Below are 24,075 nucleotides of genomic sequence, written 5' to 3'. Positions count from 1 at the left end.
TCGTGATCCACCCGCCTTGGCATCCCCAAGTGCTGGGATTACAGGTGTGAGCCACCACGCCCAGCCTATAATAACTATTTTTAATGTTTCTATTTGTTGTCTATACAATATTTTTCCCTGACTATGAAAAACAGCATAATATTCCAAATTACAACTGCAGGTTTGTTTCTGAGTCCTTCAACTTAATTTCTCTTAGTTACCTTTGAAGTAGCATTATATAGTTCTTTAGGAAATGGGTACATATTCCAAGACAGGTATCATCAGAACTTAAAGCTTGTGACTGCCGAATCATAAGCTGGTGAATAAGTCTTTGTCCTGTTAAATGATTTTTCTCAGAAAAATCATTTTGAATGTCATGAATCCTAATAAAAGGGTAAAAGTAGGATAGGTATCACCTCCGCTCCCTTTTAATTTCCTTCTTCAGCCTTGTTTTGGTTGCATAAAATATTTTTAACTTCTTAGTTAGTACTCAATGGCAATTCATCTTTCCTTCCTTCCTTTCTTCCTTCCTTCCTTTTCCTTCTTTTTTCCTTCCTTCCTTCCCCTTTCCCTTTTTCTTCCTTTCTTCCTTTCCTTTCCTTTCCTTCCTTTCCCTTTCCTTTCCTTTGCTTTCGTTCCCTTCTCCTTTTCCCCCTTCCCCCTTTCTCTCCCTCTCCTCTCCCCTCCCTTCCCCTCCCCTCCCCTCCTCTCTCCTCTATTTCCTTTCTATCCTTCTTACACGATCTCACTCTGTTGCCAAGGCTGGACTGCGGTGGCTCACTGCAACCTCTCCCACCCCAGGCTCAAGTGATCTTCCTGCCTCAGCCTCCCAAGTTGCTGGGACTACAGATGCACACCACCGTGCCTGGCTAATTTTTGTATTTTTTGTAGGGACAGGGTTTCGCCATGTTGCCCAGACTGGTCTCGAACTCTTGAGTTCAAGTGATCCACCCACTTTGGCCTCTCAAAGTGGTAGCGTTACATGCATGAGCCACCATGCCTGGCCTCATTTTTCTAATAAAGAATAACATTTGTGAGAGAAGCCTCACGTTTATAATAGTTACTATTTTGGAGCTGAAATTATATTTATTTGTATAATTTATATATACACACATATAATATCAATATACATATGTGCATATATTACATATTGGAGATATGCTCTTAGGCCAGAATACAGTACTCCTCATAGAAGGTCATAGCATAGAAGGTTATAGAAAACTGCTTCCAGTCATTGTATGTATCTGATAAACTTGGAGACACTCTAAAGGACCCTCTGTAATTAACTTTGTTATATAAAATTATTTATATTCCTTTGTCACATGCTACTTTTTGAGACTAATAGGGTAAAATTTGGTTGGAAGTTAACAGTCCCACAGGCTGTGTTAGTATTTACTATCTACCTGAATCAGTACAAAGCACTAATAAAATACCATCCCAGAGGCCCATGAATACTGGCTTACTTAAAATGAAGCTTGGCATAGCATGATCAGTAACCACTTTGAATATTGGCTGTCTCCTTTAATAAGAACTGAGAACAATATTAATTTGAGCATTTAAAATTTTTCTCTACTGCCTATACATTTTTCTTTGCTTCTGTTTTTGGACCTAAATTAAGGTTGAGAAGAGAAGGTTATAGGCAGCCTAGACAGACCGTTTTACACTTACAGCAATCCCAGGTAGGATGTTAACTGGTATTGAAAGGCCTATTAGGTTTTCATAAATTATTAATGTTTTAGCCTCTGTCTTACCCATAAAACTAGCATGACTATATTGGTTATGTGTATATTTCCTCTGGGAACTAGTATGTAGGGAACCAAGGTCCAATTTATTTGCAACCATTTCTTTGTCTTCTAAACAAAAGCGTTGCATTCACTAGTTTAAACATTCTGTTGGAGTCAGGATGGGGAAGGGGATCTCTAATTAGAGAAGTGGCTGCCACTTAAGGAGCAGCAATTTAATTTAGAGATTTTATGGATTGTGTCCCCATCACCTGTTTTAACAGAACATTGGCCACTTCATACAGTGTAATTTTTACTCTTTTCCAGAATGTAGAAGCCGACAATCCTCTGCTTCTTGCCATTCTATTAAACCAAGCTCTTCAGTGTCATCAACTGTGACCCCAGAAAATGGGACAACTAATGGATACAAATCAGGATTCACTCAGACAGGTATGGGGTATTTTTCTTTTGGCATTTCAAGCATCACATGTATATTTAATGAGGCTTTTTAAAGTATATATTTACTGCTGGCTGCTTTGAATAGAGAGATTTCAAAATAAAGGTATTACTTGAGTTACTATTAGAATTAGAACTCAGCCTTGAGATGGGTTAATCCGTGAATGACCAGAACCCAAGTCCTCACAGTCCTGACAGTGGTAGGAAATTTAGCTGAAGCCTAGGACCTCATTCTAGGGGGAGACTGACAGTAGGCAAAAAGTGGAAATCTAGACATGAGGGAAGTCTGCATCATAGCCATCCAGTGGCAAGTATTGGAGACACAGTTATGAAGACTGGAGTTCCAGGGTAGGGCTCTAGCTAAGCCCACAGAACATCATAGGGGGTAGTGCACCAACTGGGGTACAAAACAAGGTCCCAAGCTAGGATTGTGGATCACAACGGATGAATCCAGGATCTAGTTTCTAGTGGTACAAAAGAGGCACTGGTTATGAGTAACTAGATAAAATCTTAGTGCCTGAAACTAGGTCACAATATCAGGACAGGATCAGCAGAATGACTGATCGTACTGAGCAGATAAGCTACTAGTCTGAGGCTTCTAAAAATTCCTCCAGTATAGAGCACTGGCCCAGGCCCTGAGGCCAAGATAAGATTCCAGGTGGAACTTCATGGTTCCAGGTGGCCAAAGGGCTGGAGGGCTTTACCTGAAGAGATCACTGCAGATAGCATTTGAGAAAATTACTCAGAACCAGCCTTGGTTATATCTTAGGCAAGAAGGAAAGTATTTTAAAAGACTTTGTGCATTTTTTTTCAGTTCACTTGTTTTTTGTGGAGTACATTTTACTCGTCTGATACACAAACTTCATAGCATATGTACTTTGCCAGTGTTAACCACAAATTGAGAAGAAGGTGGTCTTCACTTGCTACATAGCATTCCTCTTTCAAATTAATGTGAAATTCTGATGAGCGGGTCAATTGTTTCTACTTATTTTCAAGATAGAAGTGATTATTAGAATATATTAGCAGCAGCAGCAATGATAATAAGGCTAACTTTCTTTGGGACATTTCTTGCTGTGTGCCTGTACTAAGCTAAGCCCACCTCTTCCTGGATTGTAAAAAGTTTGGCTTTTAAATTGCGCGGGAGATTTAGATAGAGGCTCTGATCTAAGAGAATAGACCACTTCTGTTTAGAATAAATGAGAGAACATAGCGTCACTACGTATTCAAGAAAGAAACAAGTTAGCATTTGGCTCTGGCCATTGAAAGAATAGCCTTCATTACATTAATGACACACCTGCATGTCTCTCTTAGAATATCATTTTTGTAATTTGATTGATCCCATAGTATATGTTATGCTGTGAAATATAATTTTTAAAACCACAGTATTAAAAGCTAAGATTTACTTCATTACAACAAAAACATATCAAGTGTTTATTTTGTTTTAAGAACTTTATCAGATGCTATAAGGCAGGGTTTCAGTACTCGACTGATGTCTGCAATGACTTAAAAAACATTCATGGCTGGGCATGGTGGTTCACGCCTGTAATCCCAGCACTTTGAGAGGCTGGGGTGGGTGGATCACGTGAGGGCAGGAATTCGAGACCAGTCTGGCCAACATGGCGAAACCCCGTCTCTATTAAATATACAAAAATTAACCAGGCATGGTGGCATGCGCCTGTAATTCTAGCTACTTGGGAGGCTGAGGCACGAGAATTGCTTGTACACAACCACGAGGTGGAAGTTGCAGTGAGCTGAGATTGTGCCCCTGCATTTCAGCCTGGATGATGGAGTGAGACTCTATCTCAAAAGAAAAAAAAATTATATAAGGGATTAAAGAACAATAAAACAAGGCTGGGCACAGTGGCTCATGCCTATAATCCCAGTACTTTGGTAGATAGGCCTAGGCGTGTGGATCCCTTGAGCTCAGGAGTTCGATATCAGCCTGGGCAACATAGCGAAACCCCATCTCTACTAAAAATACAAAAGTTAGCCGGGTGCTGTTGCAGTGAGTTGAGATACTGCCACAGCACTCTGGCCTGGGCAACAGAGCCAGACCCTGTCTGAAAAAAACAAAAGAAAAAGAACAATAAAACATGTAACCTTTCCTAAGAGGGAGAGATAGGTATGTAAATAAGCAGTTGTACCTGAAAATAATGACAAGATATTAAAATGTTAATAAGAAGTAATACAATTTTAATTCTACCAGAAAATATACTTTGTAAACAAATTTTGCTTTGAAAGAGGAAATCAAGATTCAGGCTTTAGCAAATGCTCCCCCAGTTGCCATCATGAGACATAGGCCAAGAGCAAGGGGAAGGCACTGACTGACTCACCGTGAACACAGTGGCCAAGTTTTAATGCTCACATTCTTTTGTGTCCCTGTGAGGATGTAAGTGGTAATTTGACCATGAAAATTAGTTATTAACAATTTCAGATGCAACTTAGAAAATTTAATAAAAGAAAGTGCCTTTATAAGTGATGCTTTGTATCTAAAATTTTGTATTAATGAATTATGTTTATAGATTCTTCAATAATTTCTTCTGACACTTGAACATAATCGACTGTAGAAATTTCATGTTGGCATTGTGATACCATCACAAATATTAGCATGTGCAGCACCTCCTTAACTGATTGATTGAGGTTCACTTTTCTTTTTTTTTTTTTGAGACGGAGTCTTGCTCTGTCGCCCAGGCTGGAGTGCAGTGGCCGGATCTCAGCTCACTGCAAGCTCCGCCTTCCGGGTTCACGCCATTCTCCTGCCTCAGCCTCCCGAGTAGCTGGGACTACAGGCACCTGCCACCACGCCTGGCTAGTTTTTTGTATTTTTTAGTAGAGACGGGGTTTCACCGTGTTGGCCAGGATGGTCTCCATCTCCTGACCTCATGATCCGCCCATCTCGGCCTCCCAAAGTACTGGGATTACAGGCTTGAGCCACTGCGCCCAGCCGAGGTTCACTTTTCTATAGGAGATTGTTTTCTCCCTAATCTTAATCTGCAGTCAGTGACTATCTGTAATCAACAGTTTTTAGCCTCAAGTATGGGTACACACATTGTATAGTATTTGAAGAAGAGTTTAATGCACTATTTGCATGCCTTTGTCTTGAGTTCTACCTGCTAAGCTATATATATTCTGTTCTGGTTGGGTTACCACTTATTGCTTGCATATTTTCTCTTAATATTTTCTTCCTTTTTTTTTTTTGATATGGAGTCTCACTGTAATGCCCAGGCTGGAGTGCAATGGCACTATCTCGGCTCATTTCAATCTCCACCTCCTGGGTTGAAGTGATTCACCTGCCCTAGCCTCCTGAGTAGCTGGGATTACAGGCGCATGCTACCATGCCCGGCTAATTTTTGTATTTTTAGTAGAGACGGGGTTTCACCATATTGGCCAGGCTGTTCTCAATTCCTGACCTCGTGATCTACCCGCCTTGGCCTCCCAAAGTGCTGGGATTACAGGCATGAACCACTGCATCTGGCCTTCTCTTAACATTTTCATGTAATTGCTAATTCAAATTTTGGCCACCAATCTCAGTGAAATATTTTATCATTTTTACTGAAGGGGGCTATATTTTTATCTACCTGCATTATAAACGTGACATACACATATATGATGTTTAATTGGGATAAGAGTTCAGGAATAGATGAAAAATGCATTTGTCTAACTCAGGATCTTGAAAATTTCCAAGTTTTTTTATAAAGGCTTTATTGTTTTAATTCTTGCAGTTAAGTCTATGAGTCATTTTGAGTTAATTTTTGTGTAGTGTGAAATGAGAGTTTAAATTCATCTTTTCATGTGTGGATATCCAGTTGTACCAGCACCATTTGTTGAGCAGACCATTTTCCCCTCAGTGAATTGAATTTGTCAGATGACTCTAAATATAAGGATTTGTTTCTGGAAAAATTGATAAAATGGGCCTCATCAAAATTGAAATCTTTTACACATCAAAAGTCAGTTGACTCTAAATATAAGGGTTTGTTTTGGAAAAATTGATAAAATGGACCTCATCAAAATTTAAAACTTTTACACTTCAAAATTTTAAGGATAAAGAAAATATGGTATATATACACAATGGAATTCTATTTAGTTGTAAAAAAAAGAATGAAATCCTGTCATTTGAAGGAACATGGATGGGACCGGAGGTCATTATGATAAATAAAATAAGCCAGGCACAGAATGACACATAACACGTGTTCTCACACGTGGGAGCTAAAAACAGTTGATTTCATGAAGACAGAGAGTAGAATGATGGTTACCAGAGGCTGCAAAGGGTGAGGAGATGGGGATGAAGAGAGGTTGGCTAATGTGTACAAACATAAAGTTAGATAGAAAAAATAAGTTCTAGTGTTTGATAGCAGAGCAGCATGACTATAGTAACCAATAATATATATTTTTAAATAGCAAGAAGAAAGATTTGAATGTTCCCATTACACACAAAAAAAGATAAATGTTAGAGGTGATGGATACCCTACTTACCCTGATTTGATCACTACATATTGTATGCATGTATCAAAATATTATCTGTACCCCATTAATATGTACAGTTATTATCTGTCAATAAAAAGACATCATTAAGACATGAAAAGACAAACGAGTGGTAAAAATATTAGCAAAACACAAATCTAATAAAGTATTAACACCCAGAATTTACAAAAGCTCTTACACAGCTTAATAATAACATGACAATGCAACTGAAATATGGGCAAAGGATTTGGAATAGACATTTCTTCAAATAATATATACAAATGGCTGGGCCGGGCGCGGTGGCTCACGCCTGTAATCCCAGCACTTTGGGAGGCCGAGACGGGCGGATCACGAGGTCAGGAGATCGAGACCATCCTGGCTAACACAGTGAAAACCCGTCTCTACCAAAAAATACAAAAATTAGCCGGGCACGGTGGTGGGCGCCTGTGGTCCCAGCTACTCGGGAGGCTGAGGCAGGAGAATGGTGTGAACCCAGAGGGCGGTGCTTGCAGTGAGTGGAGATCGCACCACTGCACTCCAGCCTGGGCGACAGAAGGAGACTCCATCTCAAAAAAAAAAAGGCTAATAAGCACATGAAAAGATACTCAATATCATTAGTCAGGGAAATGCAAATCAAAACCATAATGAGGGCCAGGTGCAGTGGCTCACGCCTGTAATCCCAGCACTTTGGGAGGCCGAGGCAGGCAGATCACCTGAGGTCAGGAGTTTGAGACAGACCAGCCTGGCCAACATGGTGAAACCCCATCTCTAGTAAAAATACAAAATTGCGGCCGGGCGCGGTGGCTCAAGCCTGTAATCCCAGCACTTTGGGAGGCCGAGACGGGCGGATCACGAGGTCAGGAGATCGAGACCATCCTGGCTAACACGGTGAAACCCCGTCTCTACTAAAAATACAAAAAAATTAGCCGGGCGAGGTGGCGGGCGCCTGTAGTCCCAGCTACTCGGGAGGCTGAGGCAGGAGAATGGCGTAAACCCGGGAGGCGGAGCTTGCAGTGAGCTGAGATCAGCCCACTGCACTCCAGTCCGGGCGACACAGCGAGACTCCACCTCAAAAAAAAAAAAAAAAAATACAAAATTGCCTGTAATTCCAGCTACTCAGGAGGCTGAGGCAGGAGAATCACTTGAACCCGGGAGGTGGAGGTTGCAGCGAGCCGAGATTGCACCATTGCACTCCAGCCTGGGCAAAAAGAGAGAAACTCCATCTCAAAAAAAAAAAAAAAAAAAAAATAGTAATGAGATACCACTTCACATCCTCTAGAATGTCTATCATAAAAAAGACAGTAACAAGTGTCTGTGCGTGTGGAAAAGTGGGAACCATTATACACCACTGATAGGAATGCATTGGTAAAATGCGGCAGCCATTTTGGAATACAGTTTGGCAATTTCTCAAAAAGTTGAACATAAAACTACCATGCAACCCAGCAATTCCACTCCCAGATATCTACCCAAGAGAAATGAAAATATATGTTCTCATAAAAACTTGCATGCAAATGTTCATAGCATCATTATTCTTTATAATAAAAAACTAGCACCAACTAAATGTTGACTAACTTGTGAATGGCTAGACAAAAATGTAATGTATCCATATAATGGAATACCATCCAGCAATAACTAGAAACAAACTGTCGAGACAAGCTGCATCATGGATGAATCTCAAAAATATTATGTTAAGTGAAAGGAACCAGCTGAAAGAGACCACTTATTGTATGGTTCTATGTATGTGAAATGTGCAGACAAGGCAAATTTATAGAGGAAGGAAAGAAGATTAGTGCTTGCCTGGAGCAGGGAGTGGGAATAGAGATGAACAGAAAATGGGGTATGAGCATTCTTATTAAGGGGATGAAAATGTTCTAACGCTGATTTATGGTGATGGTTACACAACTTGGTAAGGTTACTAAAAATCATTGAATTGTATACTTGAAATGGGCAAATTTTATACATAAAGTAAGCTATAAAAATAGATTAAAAAGCTGCTCTGAGAAAATTCATAATCCTTCGGGGTGGTACTGTTTCTCTTTCAGTTTAATACAATCTAATTTATTGAATATCTACACTGGGGTGAGCACTTTTCCATAGCAGATGGTAAACAGCGCAGGGCTGGGAGTCAGAGTCCTGCTATTAAGATACTGTACCTGACATATATTGTCTGACAATTGGGATAAGCCAATCAATTTTTCTGTGCTTCAGTTGCCTTTTCTTATTTGCAAAAACTGAAATTAACAACACCTGTTTTGCAACTTTGTGAGGAATGACTTAGCCTTGCTACCACACTTATGCTTGTGTGACACTATTCCCTGTTATAATGAGTTGCGAACCATCTGTATTCTCTTATACACTAGAAGCTTTATGTTCTTTTTGTTTATCTCTGTATCATCCAGACAAATGCCTGGAAATAAATGTTATTTGAATTCTGTTTTTATTTAAATTAGATCTTAGCATTTGGGGATTATTAATTTAGTCTTTATTAATAGTACTGGTATGTACTGTTTTCTAAATGAAGATAATATGCTCATCTACCATTAGAAGAACACATGTTTTATCCCCTGGCTTGTGGGGAAGCGTAGGGGTGAGCCTCCTAAGCTCTGCCCGTCACTCATAGTATGGCTTTTAGGAAGATTCTATGAAGCAGGGAGGGCCACTTTATGATTTTCTTGGGCCCTAGGTATCTTTGCCTATGTGGGCTCTTCCTCTGTAGAAAAACATGTAAAATTATGTTTTATAACTGTCGGTATAAGGTGAATATATTATCATTATATGTAAAGTCCGGTACGACGGCTCATGCCTGTAATGCCAGCACTTGGGGAGGCCGAGGTGGGCGGATCACTTGGGCCCCCAAATTCGAGACCAGCCTGGGCACCATGGCAAAATCCTGTCTCTACAAAAAATATAAAAATTAGCCAGGTGTGGTGGCAAGCATCTGTAGTCCCAGCTACTGGAAAGGCTGAGGCAGGAGAATTGCTTGAGCCTGGGAGGCAGAGGTTGCAGTGAGCCAAGATTGTGCCACTGCACTCCAGCCTGAGCAACAGGAAAAAAAAAAAAAAAAAGACAGAAAGTGTTGATCATAAAGGAAAAGACTGATATTTTACTACATTAAAATTATAACTTCTAACTATTAGGAGTCACCATAGAGTAAAAAAACAAGCCATAAATTGGGAGATGATATGTGTAATACATAAAACTAACAAAGAACTAGTATCCAGAACATATAAAGAATACTTACGGGCCAGGCATATGGCTCATGCCTGTAATCTTCACTCTTTGGGAGGCTGAGGTGGGAGGATCACTTGAGCCCAGGAGGTTGAGGCTGCAGTGAGCTATGATCTTGCCACTGCACTCCAGCCTGGGCAACAGAGCTAGGCTGTATCTTAAAAAATAAATAAAAAAGAATACTTATGAATTAATAAGAAAAATATGTCAGAAATAGCAGAAACTTCAACGGGCGCTTCACAAAAGAGAATATCCAAGTGGGCAATAAATATATGAAAAGATGATTAACCACTTTGGTAATCAGGAAAATTAGATTAAAAATACGAGGGTACTATATTCAGATCCCAAACTGGCAGTGAATTTAAGTGTGACAAATAGTTGATGTTGGCAAGGATTTCTTTCTTTTTCTTTTTTTTTTTGAGACGAAGTCTTGCTCTGTCGCCCAGGCTGGAGTGCAGTGGCGCGATCTCGGCTCACTGCAAGCTCTACCTCCCAGCTTCACGCCATTCTCCTGCCTCAGCCTCCCGAGTAGCTGGGACTACAGGCTCCTGCCACCTCGCCCGGCTAGTTTTTGTATTTTTTTAGTAGAGATGGGGTTTCACTGTGTTAGCCAGGATGGTCTCGATCTCCTGACCTCATGATCCGCCCACCTCAGCCTCCCAAAGTGCTGGAATTACAGGCGTGAGCCACCATGCCCAGCCAGATGTTGGCAAAGATTTCAAGCAATAAGAACTAATATATACTGCTGGTAGGAGTGTTAATTGATACCAAATCTCTGTAAGTAAGTTGCAATACATAGTAAAGTAGAAAATACGCATATTTTCTGATCTAGCTACTCCATTCTAAGGAAGCTTTTGTATATGTGCACCAAGAGGTATGTACGAGATTGTTCATGGCAGTGTTCTTCACAGCCACCTTAAACAGGAAACAACTAAAGTGTTCATTAAAAATAGAATGGGCCTGTAATCCCAGCACTTTGGGAGGCCGAGACGGGCGGATCATGAGGTCAGGAGATCGAGACCCTCCTGGCTAACACGGTGAAACCCCGTCTCTACTAAAAATACAAAAAAAAACTAGCCGGGCGAGGTGGCGGGCGCCTGTAGTCCCAGCTACTCGGGAGGCTGAGGCAGGAGAATGGCGTAAACCCGGGAGGCGGAGCTTGCAGTGAGCTGAGATCCGGCCACTGCACTCCAGCCTGGGCGACAGAGCGAGACTCCGCCTCAAAAAAAAAAAAAAAAAAATAGAATGGGTAGGGCGTTCATATAATGAAATAGCACATGACAATGAAAATGAACAGATTGCCTACCCCTAGCACTACAGAGGAATCTTACAAAGATGATATTGAACAAAAAAGTCATTCACGAAAGACTCCGTCCAATATTATTTCATTTCTATTACATTAAAGAAAGGCAGAACTAAACTATTAGAGGAATGCATACAAAACACAGTGATTACCTCTGGGCAGAAGGAGGGAGCTGGGATGGGGAAGAGCACACAGGAGGCTACCAGCGGCTGACAGTATTTTGTTTTGTATTTTTTCTTTCACTTGAATGGTGGTTTCATAGATATTTACCTTGTGGTTATTCCTTAAGCTATAAATAAATGTTTTATGCACTCTTCTGTATTATGATACATCTCAATGAGAACAAAAGGGTGGATTTACCACCCCCGCCCCACCCGCCACCAAACTACATACATGTACTAATGTATGTAGTCCTTATACTTTGATAGCAAGTAGTATCATAGGCAGGGATGCTATGGCGTAATAATAATGTTTGAGTCTTTTGAGTTTTTCTGTTTCCCACTGTGATGACTGCACAGTGGGATTGTTGCTGTCATAGTAATCTCTCATAACTGACCTTACTGTCTAAGAAGCGAGTGGGCAGGAACAACCCTAAATGGAACTCTGTAAGTGTCCAACACTTTTCCTTCCCCGTCCCCCACCATGGCTTCTTTTCCTTTGCCTTCCAAGAGTTTAGAGTTTTCTTGCTGCCCTCTGTGTGTCCAGAATATTTTGTGATCTGCCACCCCCTAACCTAGGCCTTCCCTGCTCACACAGCCTATCACTTCGTTTCCATTTCCCCCAGGACTCCTCCTCTGTCCCTGGTGATGGCTGTTTAAGAAGCAGATTTTATGGGAGTGTATCATTCAACTGTCCCTAAGATGTGGCCGTGTCTGTTTCCTTCCACTTTGTGTCCTCCTTTGGGCATTTACCTTCCCCCTTCCCTCTCTAGGTGCATCAAAAGTTCCTCCAGCGGCCGGGCACGGTGGCTCAAGCCTGTAATCCCAGCACTTTGGGAGGCCGAGACGGGTGGATCACGAGGTCAGGAGATCGAGACCATCCTGGCTAACACGGTGAAACCCCATCTCTATTTAAAAAAATACAAAAAGCTAGCCGGGCGAGGTGGCGGGTGTCTGTAGTCCCAGCTACCCAGGAGGCTGAGGCAGGAGAATGGCATAAACCCGGGAGGCAGAGCTTGCAGTGAGCTGAGATCCGGCCAGTGCACTCCAGCCCGGCGACAGAGCGAGACTCCGTCTCAAAAAAAAAAAAAAAAAAAAAAAAAGTTCCTCCAGCATGATTTTCCAAATTTAGTTTCTTATGAATACTCAATTAATGCTTTTATAAAACAGTCTCTTTTTTTTCCAAATATGGTGGGAACGCTTTGGCAAATTTGCCTGCTTCTAGCCAGATACTGAGAACACGCAGGCTTTTCCTTTACACAGTAAACTCCTTGAGGGTAGGGATTATTCTCCTACTGCATTCCCAGAGCCTAACATAGTACCTGGCATGCTGAAGAGGCTCAATAAATATTTGATGAGTTCGTGGATGGGAGAGAGAAGGAAAACAATGACTACTCCCCTCTGAGACAGGAGAGGAGGCTGAGGGTTATATGCATAACCCTCAGCTTCTGAGGGTTATATGCTTGCGAGACTTCTATTCCTACTAGGAGAAAATGCAACCCTTCAGTAAGCATGAGGAAGAAGATCCCACTTTGTGGAAATGAAGAAAGCCATAAGTAATAACAGTGAAGTCATTTTCACTTATTATGCTCGCCAAAATATTTTATTTCAGTGATAAAATGCAGTGCTGGTAAAACGGACACTCTCAGACAGGCTGGTAAATGTGAACAGTGGTGTGACCTTATAAGAAAGCAGTTTGGCAATATGAACATTAAAAATATGTACACCTTTTGCTATGATAATCCCACTTTAGAGGGCCTAACCAAGAAAATAACCAAAATGGAGAGTCAAGATATTCACTGCAGTTCCCTTTATATTAATTAAAAAGGAAAAGCAACCTTAGTGTAGAAACAGTTGAGCAAATCGGGACATATGCACATGATGAAGATGCTAAAAAAGATCATTATGAACCGTGCAGCCACATAGGAAATAATTCTGTTAAGCAATAAAAGTAAAATTGAAATAATTTTTTGTCATATCATGTAAGAAGATAATGTGGATAAAACATAGAAGGACATGTACTAAAAGAAAAAAAAACTGGTTTGTGGGAGAAATAAGATTTTAGCATGGTGGTTTCTATTTCTGAATTTTCTTTTATGTTATAATTTTCATAAACATAAAAATTCTCAAGATTAATCCAAATGTATAGGTTAGTAGAAAATGTCTGCTTTTTACTGATCTCTCGTCAGCTCTTTGCACGTGTAGAAATAAAGGCCAATACCTAATGTAGGCAAGTTCAAGATACAAGTAGATGATAACATAACTTGAATTTGAACTCTCTGCTCACTGCTGAACAATTATATTGGGCAATTACTGGGTACTAGGAGATGAGAATACAAAGATGGTATTGAGCTCTACCTAGAGTTCTATAAAATGCTCACGTATGTCAGATTTCAAGAGCAGAATCGGGGTAGTAGGAACAGGAAAACAAAGGGAGAACACCACGGTCATAGAATCAGTAGCAGATCAGCTCAACATTTGCTCCTGGCCCAAATGGAGAAAAGAGGCTGGATTTACCCTCCGCCCTGGAACAACTACAACAACAAAATACAGACAAAAATACATTAAAAAATTTAAATGCACCGTGTATCAGGCAACAAAGAATAGATGCCTGAGAGATGGGAAACAAACAATGTAAGTCTTATGATTGCCCTTGCTGTCTTCACAATTTCTAGACCATGATATAGGGAGAGGAAAGTGGGAGAACCCAGCAGACTCCTTAAGTCAAGTAAAAGGAACTGAGAGGGGAGACCAGGGCAGCTAGAGTTCACAGGACCAAGTACTAAAGGGAAGAGAGCTGTGCCGAGAAGAGGGAAACCCAAAGATGTGCAGAGGGTCCCTCAAATGTTCAACATAGTATTACTTGGTACCTGCATGTGAAGAAACTACTCAAAGCTGATTTTTAAAAAGTACAATTCAAGCCAAGCGTGGTGGCTCACATCTGTAATCCCAGCACTTTAGGAGGGGAGGTTGAGGTGAGAGGATTGCTTGAGCTCAGGAGTTTGAGAACAGCCTGGGCAACCTGGTGAGACCATGCCTCTACAAAAAATAAGGAAATTAGTTAGACATGGTGGCAGGTGCCTGTAGCACTGGCTACTCTGGAGTCTGAAGCAGTAGGAATGCTTGAGGCTGCAGTGAGCTATGATTGAACCACTGTATTCCAGCCTGGGCAACAGAATGAAACTCTGTCCCAAAGGAAGGAAGGGAAGGAAGGAAGGAAGGAAAGGAAGAGAACGAGGGGAGGGAGAATGGGAAGGAAGGAGAAGGAAAAGAAAAGAAAGAGAGAAAGAGAAAGAAAGAACCATCCGCCCAGCATTCACACAGAGCCAAGAAAAGCGGCTATTCCCACCAGTCACCAGCCAAACAGGAAAACCACATAATACATCAGGTATGAGATAGAGTACTTAGGAAGGTCTTGTCTCAGTAACAGATAATACATAGCCCTAGACTGAGCACTGCTGCAGTCCTGCCTAAAATATCATGAAAGCAAAACCCTGAAAGATCAAATTGTTTCCAAATAATTTCACTGTATCCCAAAACAAAGCTCAAGTATATTTATAGGAATATAAAAATACTCAGCACCCAACAGGATAAAATTAACAATGCCTGACATCCGATGAAAGATTCAGGGTGTAAAGAGGCAGGAAAATACAACCAATATCAAGGAGATTAATCAATGAGCACCAATGCAGAACTGACACGTTAGAGTCAGCAGAGAAAGACCTCAAAACAATTATTATAACTATATTTCATATCTTCAGAAAGTTAAGTAGACATGGCAGATACAAAAAAGACCCAAATTAAACTTCAGTGTTTGAGAAGAAAAGTACACTGGGTGGGATTAACAACAGATGAGTCACTGTAAAAGAAAAGAATATTGAAAGCACAGTAATGGAAACTATCTGCAGCAAAACTCAGAAACAAAAGAAAATGAAACAAACATCAGTGAGCTGTGGGACAACTAGAAACAGCCTAATATACTAGTAATTGGAGGGTCTGAAGGTGTGGGAGACAAAATGTATATTTGGAGAAATAATCCCCAAAAAGTTCCCAAACTTGATGAAGATTATAAACCCACAGATCCAAGACATTCAGTGAACCCCAAGAATAAGAAACAGAAAACTACACCAAAGCATATCACTATAAATTGCTCAAGGCTGGGCACAGTGGCGCATGCCTGTAATCCCAGCACTTTGGGAGGCTGAGATGGGCAGATCACTTGAGGTCAGGAGTTCGAGACCAGCCTGGACAACATGGTGAAACCCTGTCTTTACAAAAAATACAAGAATTAGCCAGTCATGGTGCCGGGAATCTGTAATCCCAGCTACTTGGGAGGCTGAGGCAGGAGAATCACTGGGAGGCAGAGGTTGCAGTGAGCCAAGATTGTGCCACTGTGCTCCAGCCTGGGAGACACAGCAAGACTCCATTTCAAAATAAATAAATAATAAAAATATAAACAAATAATATCATTGCTCAAAAGCAATGATAAAAAGAAAAATCCTAAAAGCAACCAGAGAGAAAAGGCATGTAACGTACAGGGGAATGAAAATAAGCCTGACATCAGATTTCTCATGGGAAACAATATAAATGAGAAGACAGTAGAGCAGCATTTTAAAAGTTAACCTGGAATTCTATACCCAATAAAAATACCTTTCGGCCGGGTGCAGTGGCTCACGCCTGTAATCCTAGCACTTTGGGAGGCTGAGGTGGGTGGATCACTTGAGGTCAGGAGTTTGAGACCAGCCTGATCAACATGGTGAAACCCCATTTCTACTAAAAATGCAAAAAAATTTACCAGGCATGGTGGTGTGAGCCTGTAGGCACAGCTATTTGGGAAGCTGAGGCACAAGAATCGCTTTAACCCAGGAGACGGAGGTTGCAGTGATCCAAGATCGCACCACTGCACTCCAGCCTAGGTGAAAGAGTGAGACTCCATCTCAAAAAAAAAAAAAAAAAAAAAAAAAAAAAACTTTCAAAAATGAAGGTAAAATAAAGACACTTTCAGACATACAAAATATGGGATAGTTCACAACCAGCAGATTCACACTACAAGAAATGCTAAAGGAAGTCATTCAGATAGATAGACATGATAGCAGATGAAAATATGAATTTTACAAGGCATTGAAAACCACTGAAAATAGTAACTGCATAGATAAATGTATATAATTTTTAAATTTAAATCTATTTAAAAGGTGATTGTTATACCAGTATAATAACGTATTTTGGTTTTATAATAAATATAAAAGTAAATTATATGACAATAGTCTAAAGACCAGGAGGGAAATATGGAAGCTGGGAAAACTGGCCATGTGTAGAAAGCTGAAACTGGATCCCTTCCTTACCCCTTATACAAAAATTAATTCAAGATGGATTAAAGACTTAAATGTTAGACCTAAAAACCATAAAAACCCTAGAAGAAAACCTAGGCAATGCCATTCAGGACATAGGCAAGGGCAAGGACTTCATGTCTAAAACACCAAAAGCAATGGCAGCAAAAGCCAAAATTGACAAACGGGATCTAATTAAACTAAAGAGCTTCTGCACAGCAAAAGAAACTACCATCAGAGTGAACAGGCAACCTACAGAATGAGAGAAAATTTTTGCAATCTACCCATCTGACAAAGGGCTAATATCTAGAATCTACAAAGAACTTAAACAAATTTACAAGAAAAAATCCAACAACCCCATCAAAAAGTGGGCGAAGGATATGAACAGACACTTCTCAAAAGAAGACATTTATGCAGCCAACAGACACATGAAAAAATGCTCATCATCACTGGCCATCGGAGAAATGCAAATCAAAACCACAATGAGATACCATCTCACACCAGTTAGAATGACAATCATTAAAAAGTCAGGAAACAACAGGTGTTGGAGAGGATGTGGAGAACTAGGAACACTTTTACACTGTTGGTGGGACTGTAAACTAGTTCAACCATTGTGGAAGACAGTGTGGTGATTCCTCAAGGATCTAGAACTAGAAACACCATTTGACCCAGCCATCCCATTACTGGGTATATACCCAAAGGATTATAAATCATTCTGCTGTAAAGACACATGCACAGGTATGTTTATTGTGGCACTATTCACAATAGCAAAGACTTGGAACCAACCCAAATGTCCATCAATGATAGACTGGATTAAGAAAATGTGGCACATATACACCATGGAATTCTATGCAGCCATAAAAAAGGATGAATTCATATCCTTTGTAGGGACATGGATGAAGCTGGAAACGATCACTTTGAGCAAACTGTCTTAAGGACAGAAAACCAAACACCACATGTTCTCACTCATAGGTGGGAACTGAACAACGAGAACACTTGGGCACAGGATGGGGAACATCACACCAGGGCCTGTCATGGGGTCGGGGGAGGGGGGAGGGATAGCATTAAGAGATATACCTAATGTAAATGACGAGTTAATGGGTGCAGCACACCAATATGGCACGTGTATACATATGTAACAAACCTGCACGTTGTGCACATGTACCCTAGAACTTAAAGCATAATAATAACAATTTAAAAAAAGAAATAAACCCACACATACATAGACAACTGACTTTTTATTTTATTTTTTTGAGACAGAGTCTCATTCTGTCGCCCAGGCTGGAGTGCTGTGGTGCAATCTCTGCTCACTGCAACCTCTACCTCCCTTCAAGGGATTCTCCTGCCTCAGCTATCCAAGTAGATGGGACTACAGGCACATGCCACCACATGCAGCCAATTTTTGTATTTTTTGAAGAAATGTGGTTTCACCATGTTGACCAGGCTGGTCTCGAACTCCTGACCTCAAGTGATCCACCTGCCTTGGCTTCCCAATGTGCTGGAATTGCAGGCATGAGTCACTGTGCCCAGCCACAACTGACTTTTTAACAAAGGCACAAAGACAATGCAGTGAAGAAAGGATAGCCTTTTCAGCAAATGGTACTGGAACAGTTGAATATCCATATGCAAAAACATGAACTTTGATCTGTGTCTCACACCACATACAAAAATTAAATAGGTCATAGATGTAAATGTTAAACCAAAAACTATGCAACTTATAGAAGAACACATGGGAAAATAACTGTAACCTGGGTTAGGTAATGGTTTTTTGGATATAACACCAAAAGTGCAATCTATAAAAGAACAGATTGATAAATTATACTTCATTAAATTAAGAACTTCTCCTCCTTCAAAGACACTGTTAAGGGAATGAAAAGACAAGCCACAGCCAGGTGCAGTGGCTCACGCCTGTAATGCCAGCACTTTGGGAGGCCGAGGCGGGCAGATCATGAGTTCAGGAGTTCGAGACCAGCCTGGCCAACATAGTAAAACCCCGTCTCTAATACAAATAGAAAAAATTAGCCAGGCGTGGTGGCAGGCACCTGCAGTCCCAGCTACTCAGGAGGCTGAGGCAGGAGAATGGTGTGAACCCGGGAGGCGGAGCTTGCAGTGAGCTGAGATCGTGCCACTGCACTCTAGCCCAGGTGACAGTGCGAGACTCCATCTCAAAAAAAGAAAAAAAAAGAAAAGCGGCTGGATAGGAGAAAAATCTTTGCAAAGCATATGAAGGGATCGTTTCTAAAATAAAAACTTATAAAAATTGAAAAATAAGAAAATAAGCCAATTTTTAAAATGAGAAAAGTTATATGGATGGCAATTATGCACCGTTAAAGGATACTCACCGTCATTAATCATTAGGGAAATGCAAATTTAAATAACAATGAAATACCAGTATACACCTATTAGTGTGGCTAAAATAAAAAGACTGACCACCCCAAGCAATGGTGAGAATGTAGAGGTGATAGAACTCTCATGCAGTGCTGAGAACATAAAATTGTAAAGTCACCTTTGGAACAGTTTAACAGTTGCTTAAAAAGTTAAATATATACCAGCCATATGGTCTAGCCGTTTTATTCCTAGGTATTTACCAAAGGGGAAAGAAAATAAAATCCATACAAACAGTTGAACACAATTGCTGATAGCAGCTTTCTTTGTAATGGCCCCAAACTGGAAACAACCCAAATGTCTGTAACAGATGAATTGATAAATAAATTGATATATCCAGACAGTAATGAACTATTGATACCCATGACAATGTGGATGAATCTCAAAATAAAATCTGGTGAGTGCAAAAAGCCAGACCAAAAAGAAACAACAAAAAAAGTGATACTGTACAATTCTATGTATAGAAACTCTAGAAAATGCAAAGTAATCTGTAGTGGCAGAAAACAGATCAGTGATTGCTTGGGGATGGGAGCAAGGGAAGCATAGGAGGGAAGAATTACAAAGAGGTACAAGGAAATGTGGGGATGATAAACATGTTCATTATTTTTATTATGATTTCATGTGTATACATATATGTCAGACTTATCAAATTGTGTATTTAAGTATGTGCAGTTTATTGTCAATTATCCCTCAATAAAGCTATTTTAAAAATCAACAGTATAAGGATGGATTAGGAAGATACCTGATTTAACATGAGTTTTAGAGGGGAAATACGTGATATTTTAATTAAATGCTAATTCAGTTGAATCAAAAGTAAAACATGACTGACATAACTAATGCAGGCTCAGAGTGCAATAATAGAAATATGGTGTCTACATTAGAAGGACATTAATTGCATGTGAATGTGAAAAGAGGTCCATTGTAGTTAACCCAGGAAAGAAACAAATTATAGTCTACATTTTGTACAGGCATTAAGGGCAAAAAGAAAGCTCATAAAGACTTAAGCTCTTGGTCATCTGGAAAACCTTTAACAAGATTTAGCAAAGCATTTACTGAATATCTGCTGTGTTCTAGGTTCTGTGCTAAACGTGTTCACTGCTACTATGAGGTTGTAGTGCCATTTTGCAGATCACGAAACAGACTGTAGGGGGCGTTAATACTTGGTGAAATAAGAGCCAGTGAGTGGCAAAATGAAGATTCAAACTCTCTACTGGCTACATAATTGGCTCCCTATGTTATGGAAGATTTTTTCCCCCAGTGATTTTGGGCTAACAGAAAGTAGTTGAACTCTTGTATAAAGAGGATAAGGAGATTATTTTGGTATTTTTTTCCATTTCATTGCTTTAGCCACAATGTGACAGTCATTGTCCCAGGAGCTGGGAATGCCCTCAAGGAGCTGTGTGACCTAGTGGGAGATAACAAGAAGTTACAAACTACCACAACGTAGAGAGCAGAGCTGTGACTTGCTAAAGGAACTTTCCAAGTTTGTGAATCCTCCAGTGCTTACAAGTTCCTTCTTTAAGTGGATATGAAATCATTAGTAGAGAGGATGAGGCCTTGGTGAGATGTAGATGCTGAGCAATCAGCTCCTTACTCACTAAGCACCAGCTTCTGCACAGTAGCCTCACAGCCCTGTGGTTCACATTCGTGTCTGAGCAAGGTGACAGAGGATCACATTTTGGATATTTGGGGCTACTCCCAAATAATCAAAACTGTTCTGAAACATTTATATATTTCAAAAATACTTATGTGCATGTGTATATACATACATGTATATTCATATATATATGCAGTAAGAAGTTTCTCTTTCATCTCACCTTATTTCGACAGCCTCCTCCCAAACAGGTAACCACTGTAATTATTTTTCTTATGTATTTTTCTAGATTTTGGTTTTTTTTTTTTTTTTTTTGAGACGGAGTCTTGCTCCGTCACCCAGGCTGGAGTGCAGTGACAGGATCTCGGCTCACTGCAAGCTCTGCATCCTGGGTTCATGCCATTCTCCTGCCTCAGCCTCCCGAGTAGCTGGAACTACAGGCACCCGCCACCTCGCCCGGCTAATTTTTTTTTGTATTTTTAGTAGACACAAGGTTTCACTGTGTTAGCCAGGATGGTCTCGATCTCCTGACCTCGTGATCCGGCCACCTCAGCCTCCCAAAGTGCTGGGATTATAGGCATGAGCCACCGCGTCTGGCCTAGATTTTCTTTGTATCTATTCAAGCAAGCACAAACAAAAATTCTTATTTTTACAACTTTCTTACTCCAAAGGCAAAATTTTGTATGCACGATTCTGCACCTCACTTTTTCATACTGCTGTGTCTTAAAGATCTTTCCAAATCAATGGAGAACTTCCTCATTAATTTTTTACTGCCACATACTATCTGGATATGCCATAATTTATTTAACGTGCTCCCTATTGATAGGCATTTATATTGTTTTGAAACAATGCAGCAATGAATAACCTCAATATATATCATTTCTCACGTATATGTAAATGTCCAGGATTGATGGATCAAACATATACTCATTTGTAATTTCTATACATGCTGTCAAATTACTCTCCTAACAGGTTATACCAATATTTCCACAGATGCTCATTAATTGAGTTTATTTATTGAACTTTTGGATTTTTGTGAATCTGATGGGTGAAAAATAAAATCTGTGGGTTTTTTTGTTGTTGTTCGTTTGTTTTAAGATGGAGTCTTGCTCTGTTGCCTAAGCTGGAGTATAGTGGCGCGATCTCGGCTCACTGCAACCTCCGCCTCCTGGGTTCAAGCAATTCTCCTGTGTCAGCCTCCCAAGTTGCTAGGATTACAGGCAGGTGCCGTCATGCCTGGCTAATTTTTGTATTTTTAGTAGAGATGGGGCTTCATCATGTTGGCCAGGCTAGTCTCGAACTCCTGACCTCAGGTGATCCACCCACCTGGGCCTCCCAAAGTACTGGGATTACAGGGATGAACCACCTCGCCCAGCCCAAAATCTGTGTTTTTTAAATTTGCATCTCCCTTATTGACATTAAACATTGTTGCATTTGTTTAAAAGCTATTTGCATTTTTTTCTATAAACTCTAAGTTCATAACCTTTACCCTTTAGTTATTGAGTTTTTGGTTATCATAGTTTGGGTTCTGCTAGAATCAGAGCTTAAGGGAAGGGCTTGGGTGCAGGTTGTTTATTTGGGAAATAATCCTTGGAAGCAGGAGTAAGCCAACATAAGAGTGTGTTTTGTACATAGTTGCTGTGAAACAGAAAGGCTTGAGTCCACTAGATACTCCAAGAAGCGTGCAGAATTTCTCAAAGAATTATCCTTCTGAAAAATGGGAGGCTCAGGCCGGGTGTAATCGCTCATTGCTGTAATCCCCGTACTTTGGGAGGCCAAGGCAGGAGGATTGCTTGAGCCCAGGATTTCGAGACCAGCCTGGGCAACGTAGGGAGACCTCCTCGCTGCAAAAAATACAAATAAATTAGCTTGGTGTGGTAGCCCACACTTTTGGTCCCACCAACACGGGAGGCTGAGGTAGGATTGCTTGAGCCAAGGAGGTTGAGGCTGCAGGGAGCCGTGATCACACCGCTGCACTCCAGCCTGGGTAACAGAGTGAGACTCCATCCCAAAGAAGAAAGATTGGGAGGCTCAGGAGACTGGGACATTTATTCTCACATCCCTTATTAATTTAGGATTGCCCTGCAAGCATTATAATTTTCTTGCACTTCTGAACTAGACACAGGGCTGAGAGAGCTTTGTGGCCTTGGAGAAGGCCCTGAGACAAGTAGCTAAAAGAAGCTAGATGTGAGCTTGAAGTAGGATGCTATCCCCAGGAGTCTGAGCTCATGCAGAACTGTGCACTAGAGCCCCTACTGAAATCAAAGGTAGATCAAAGGGATGTGATGTAGGACAACGAAGAGTCTGCTTGCTACAATCTTTTTCTCTTACTGGCCTCTGTTGGCAGTAATGCATAGTGTAATTATTTGTGATATAAGTCACAAATATTTTCCCTGGTTTATAATTTTGTTTATATATAGTATTTTTTAAAGTAACAACTTTGGCCTGGTGCAGTGGCTCATGCCTGTAATCCCAGCACTTTGGGAAGCTGAGGCAGGCAAATCACTTGAGGCCAGGAGTTCGAGACCAGCCTGACCAACATGGCAACACCCCGTCTCTACTAAAAATACAAAAATTAGCTGGACATGGATGATGCATGACTGTAATCCCAGCTTCTTGGGAGGCTGAGGCACGAGAATCACTTGAACCCAGGAGGCAGAGGTTACAGTGAACCAAGATTGCGCCACTGCACTCCCGCCTGGGTGACAGAGTGAGACTCTGTCTCAAAATAAAATAAAATAAAGTGATAGCTTTATTAAGATATAATTCATATATCATGCAATTCATCCATTAAAAGTATGTAATTCAATAAAAAGCAAAAAGTGTACAATTCAGTGTTTTTAAGTATTATATTCACATAATTATGCAATCATCACCACAATAAATTTCAGAACATTTTCATCACTCCAAGGAAAAATACCCGTATCCATTAACAGTCATTCCCTGTTTTATCCCTCTCCTCAGCCCCTGGCAACCACAAATCTGTTTTCTATTTCTATGTATTTGTCTATTCGGGGCATCTTATATAATTGTTACACATGACCTTTTGTGGCTAACTTCTTTCATTTGGCATAATGTTTTCTTTTTTTTTTTTTTTTTTTTTTTTTTTTTTTGAGACGGAGTCTCGCTGTGTCGCCCAGGCTGGAGTGCAGTGGCCCGATCTCGGCTCACTGCAAGCTCCGCCTCCCGGGTTCCCGCCATTCTCCCGCCTCAGCCTCCGAGTAGCTGGGACTATAGGCGCCCGCCACCGCGCCCGGCTATTTTTTTTTTTTTTTGTATTTTTAGTAGAGACGGGGTTTCACCGTGTTAGCCAGGAGGGTCTCGATCTCCTGACCTCGTGATCCGCCTGCCTCGGCCTCCCAAAGTGCTGGGATTACAGGCTTGAGCCACCGCGCCCGGCCTGGCATAATGTTTTCAAGGTTCATCCATATCGTAGTATGTATCAGTACTTCATTCCTTTTTA

At 40.7% G+C, this 24,075-nt stretch overlaps 1 protein-coding gene across 1 annotated transcript in view; it reads left to right on the top strand.

The window, feature by feature from the left end:
- Window positions 1-24,075, top strand: part of GREB1L (GREB1 like retinoic acid receptor coactivator) — a 305,480-nt gene that overhangs the window by 177,840 nt on the left and 103,565 nt on the right. The window contains exon 7 of the mRNA XM_033178167.1: window positions 2,028-2,150. Coding sequence (XP_033034058.1) covers window positions 2,028-2,150 — 123 coding nt within the window. The remainder of the gene's footprint in view (window positions 1-2,027; window positions 2,151-24,075) is intronic.

Source organism: Trachypithecus francoisi, unplaced genomic scaffold (assembly GCF_009764315.1).
Source record: "Trachypithecus francoisi isolate TF-2019V2 unplaced genomic scaffold, Tfra_2.0 Lachesis_group19, whole genome shotgun sequence".
Taxonomy (NCBI): Eukaryota; Metazoa; Chordata; class Mammalia; order Primates; family Cercopithecidae; genus Trachypithecus; species Trachypithecus francoisi.
The sequence above is the reverse complement of the archived record's forward strand: the minus strand, read 5'-3'. Positions and strand labels throughout refer to the sequence as shown.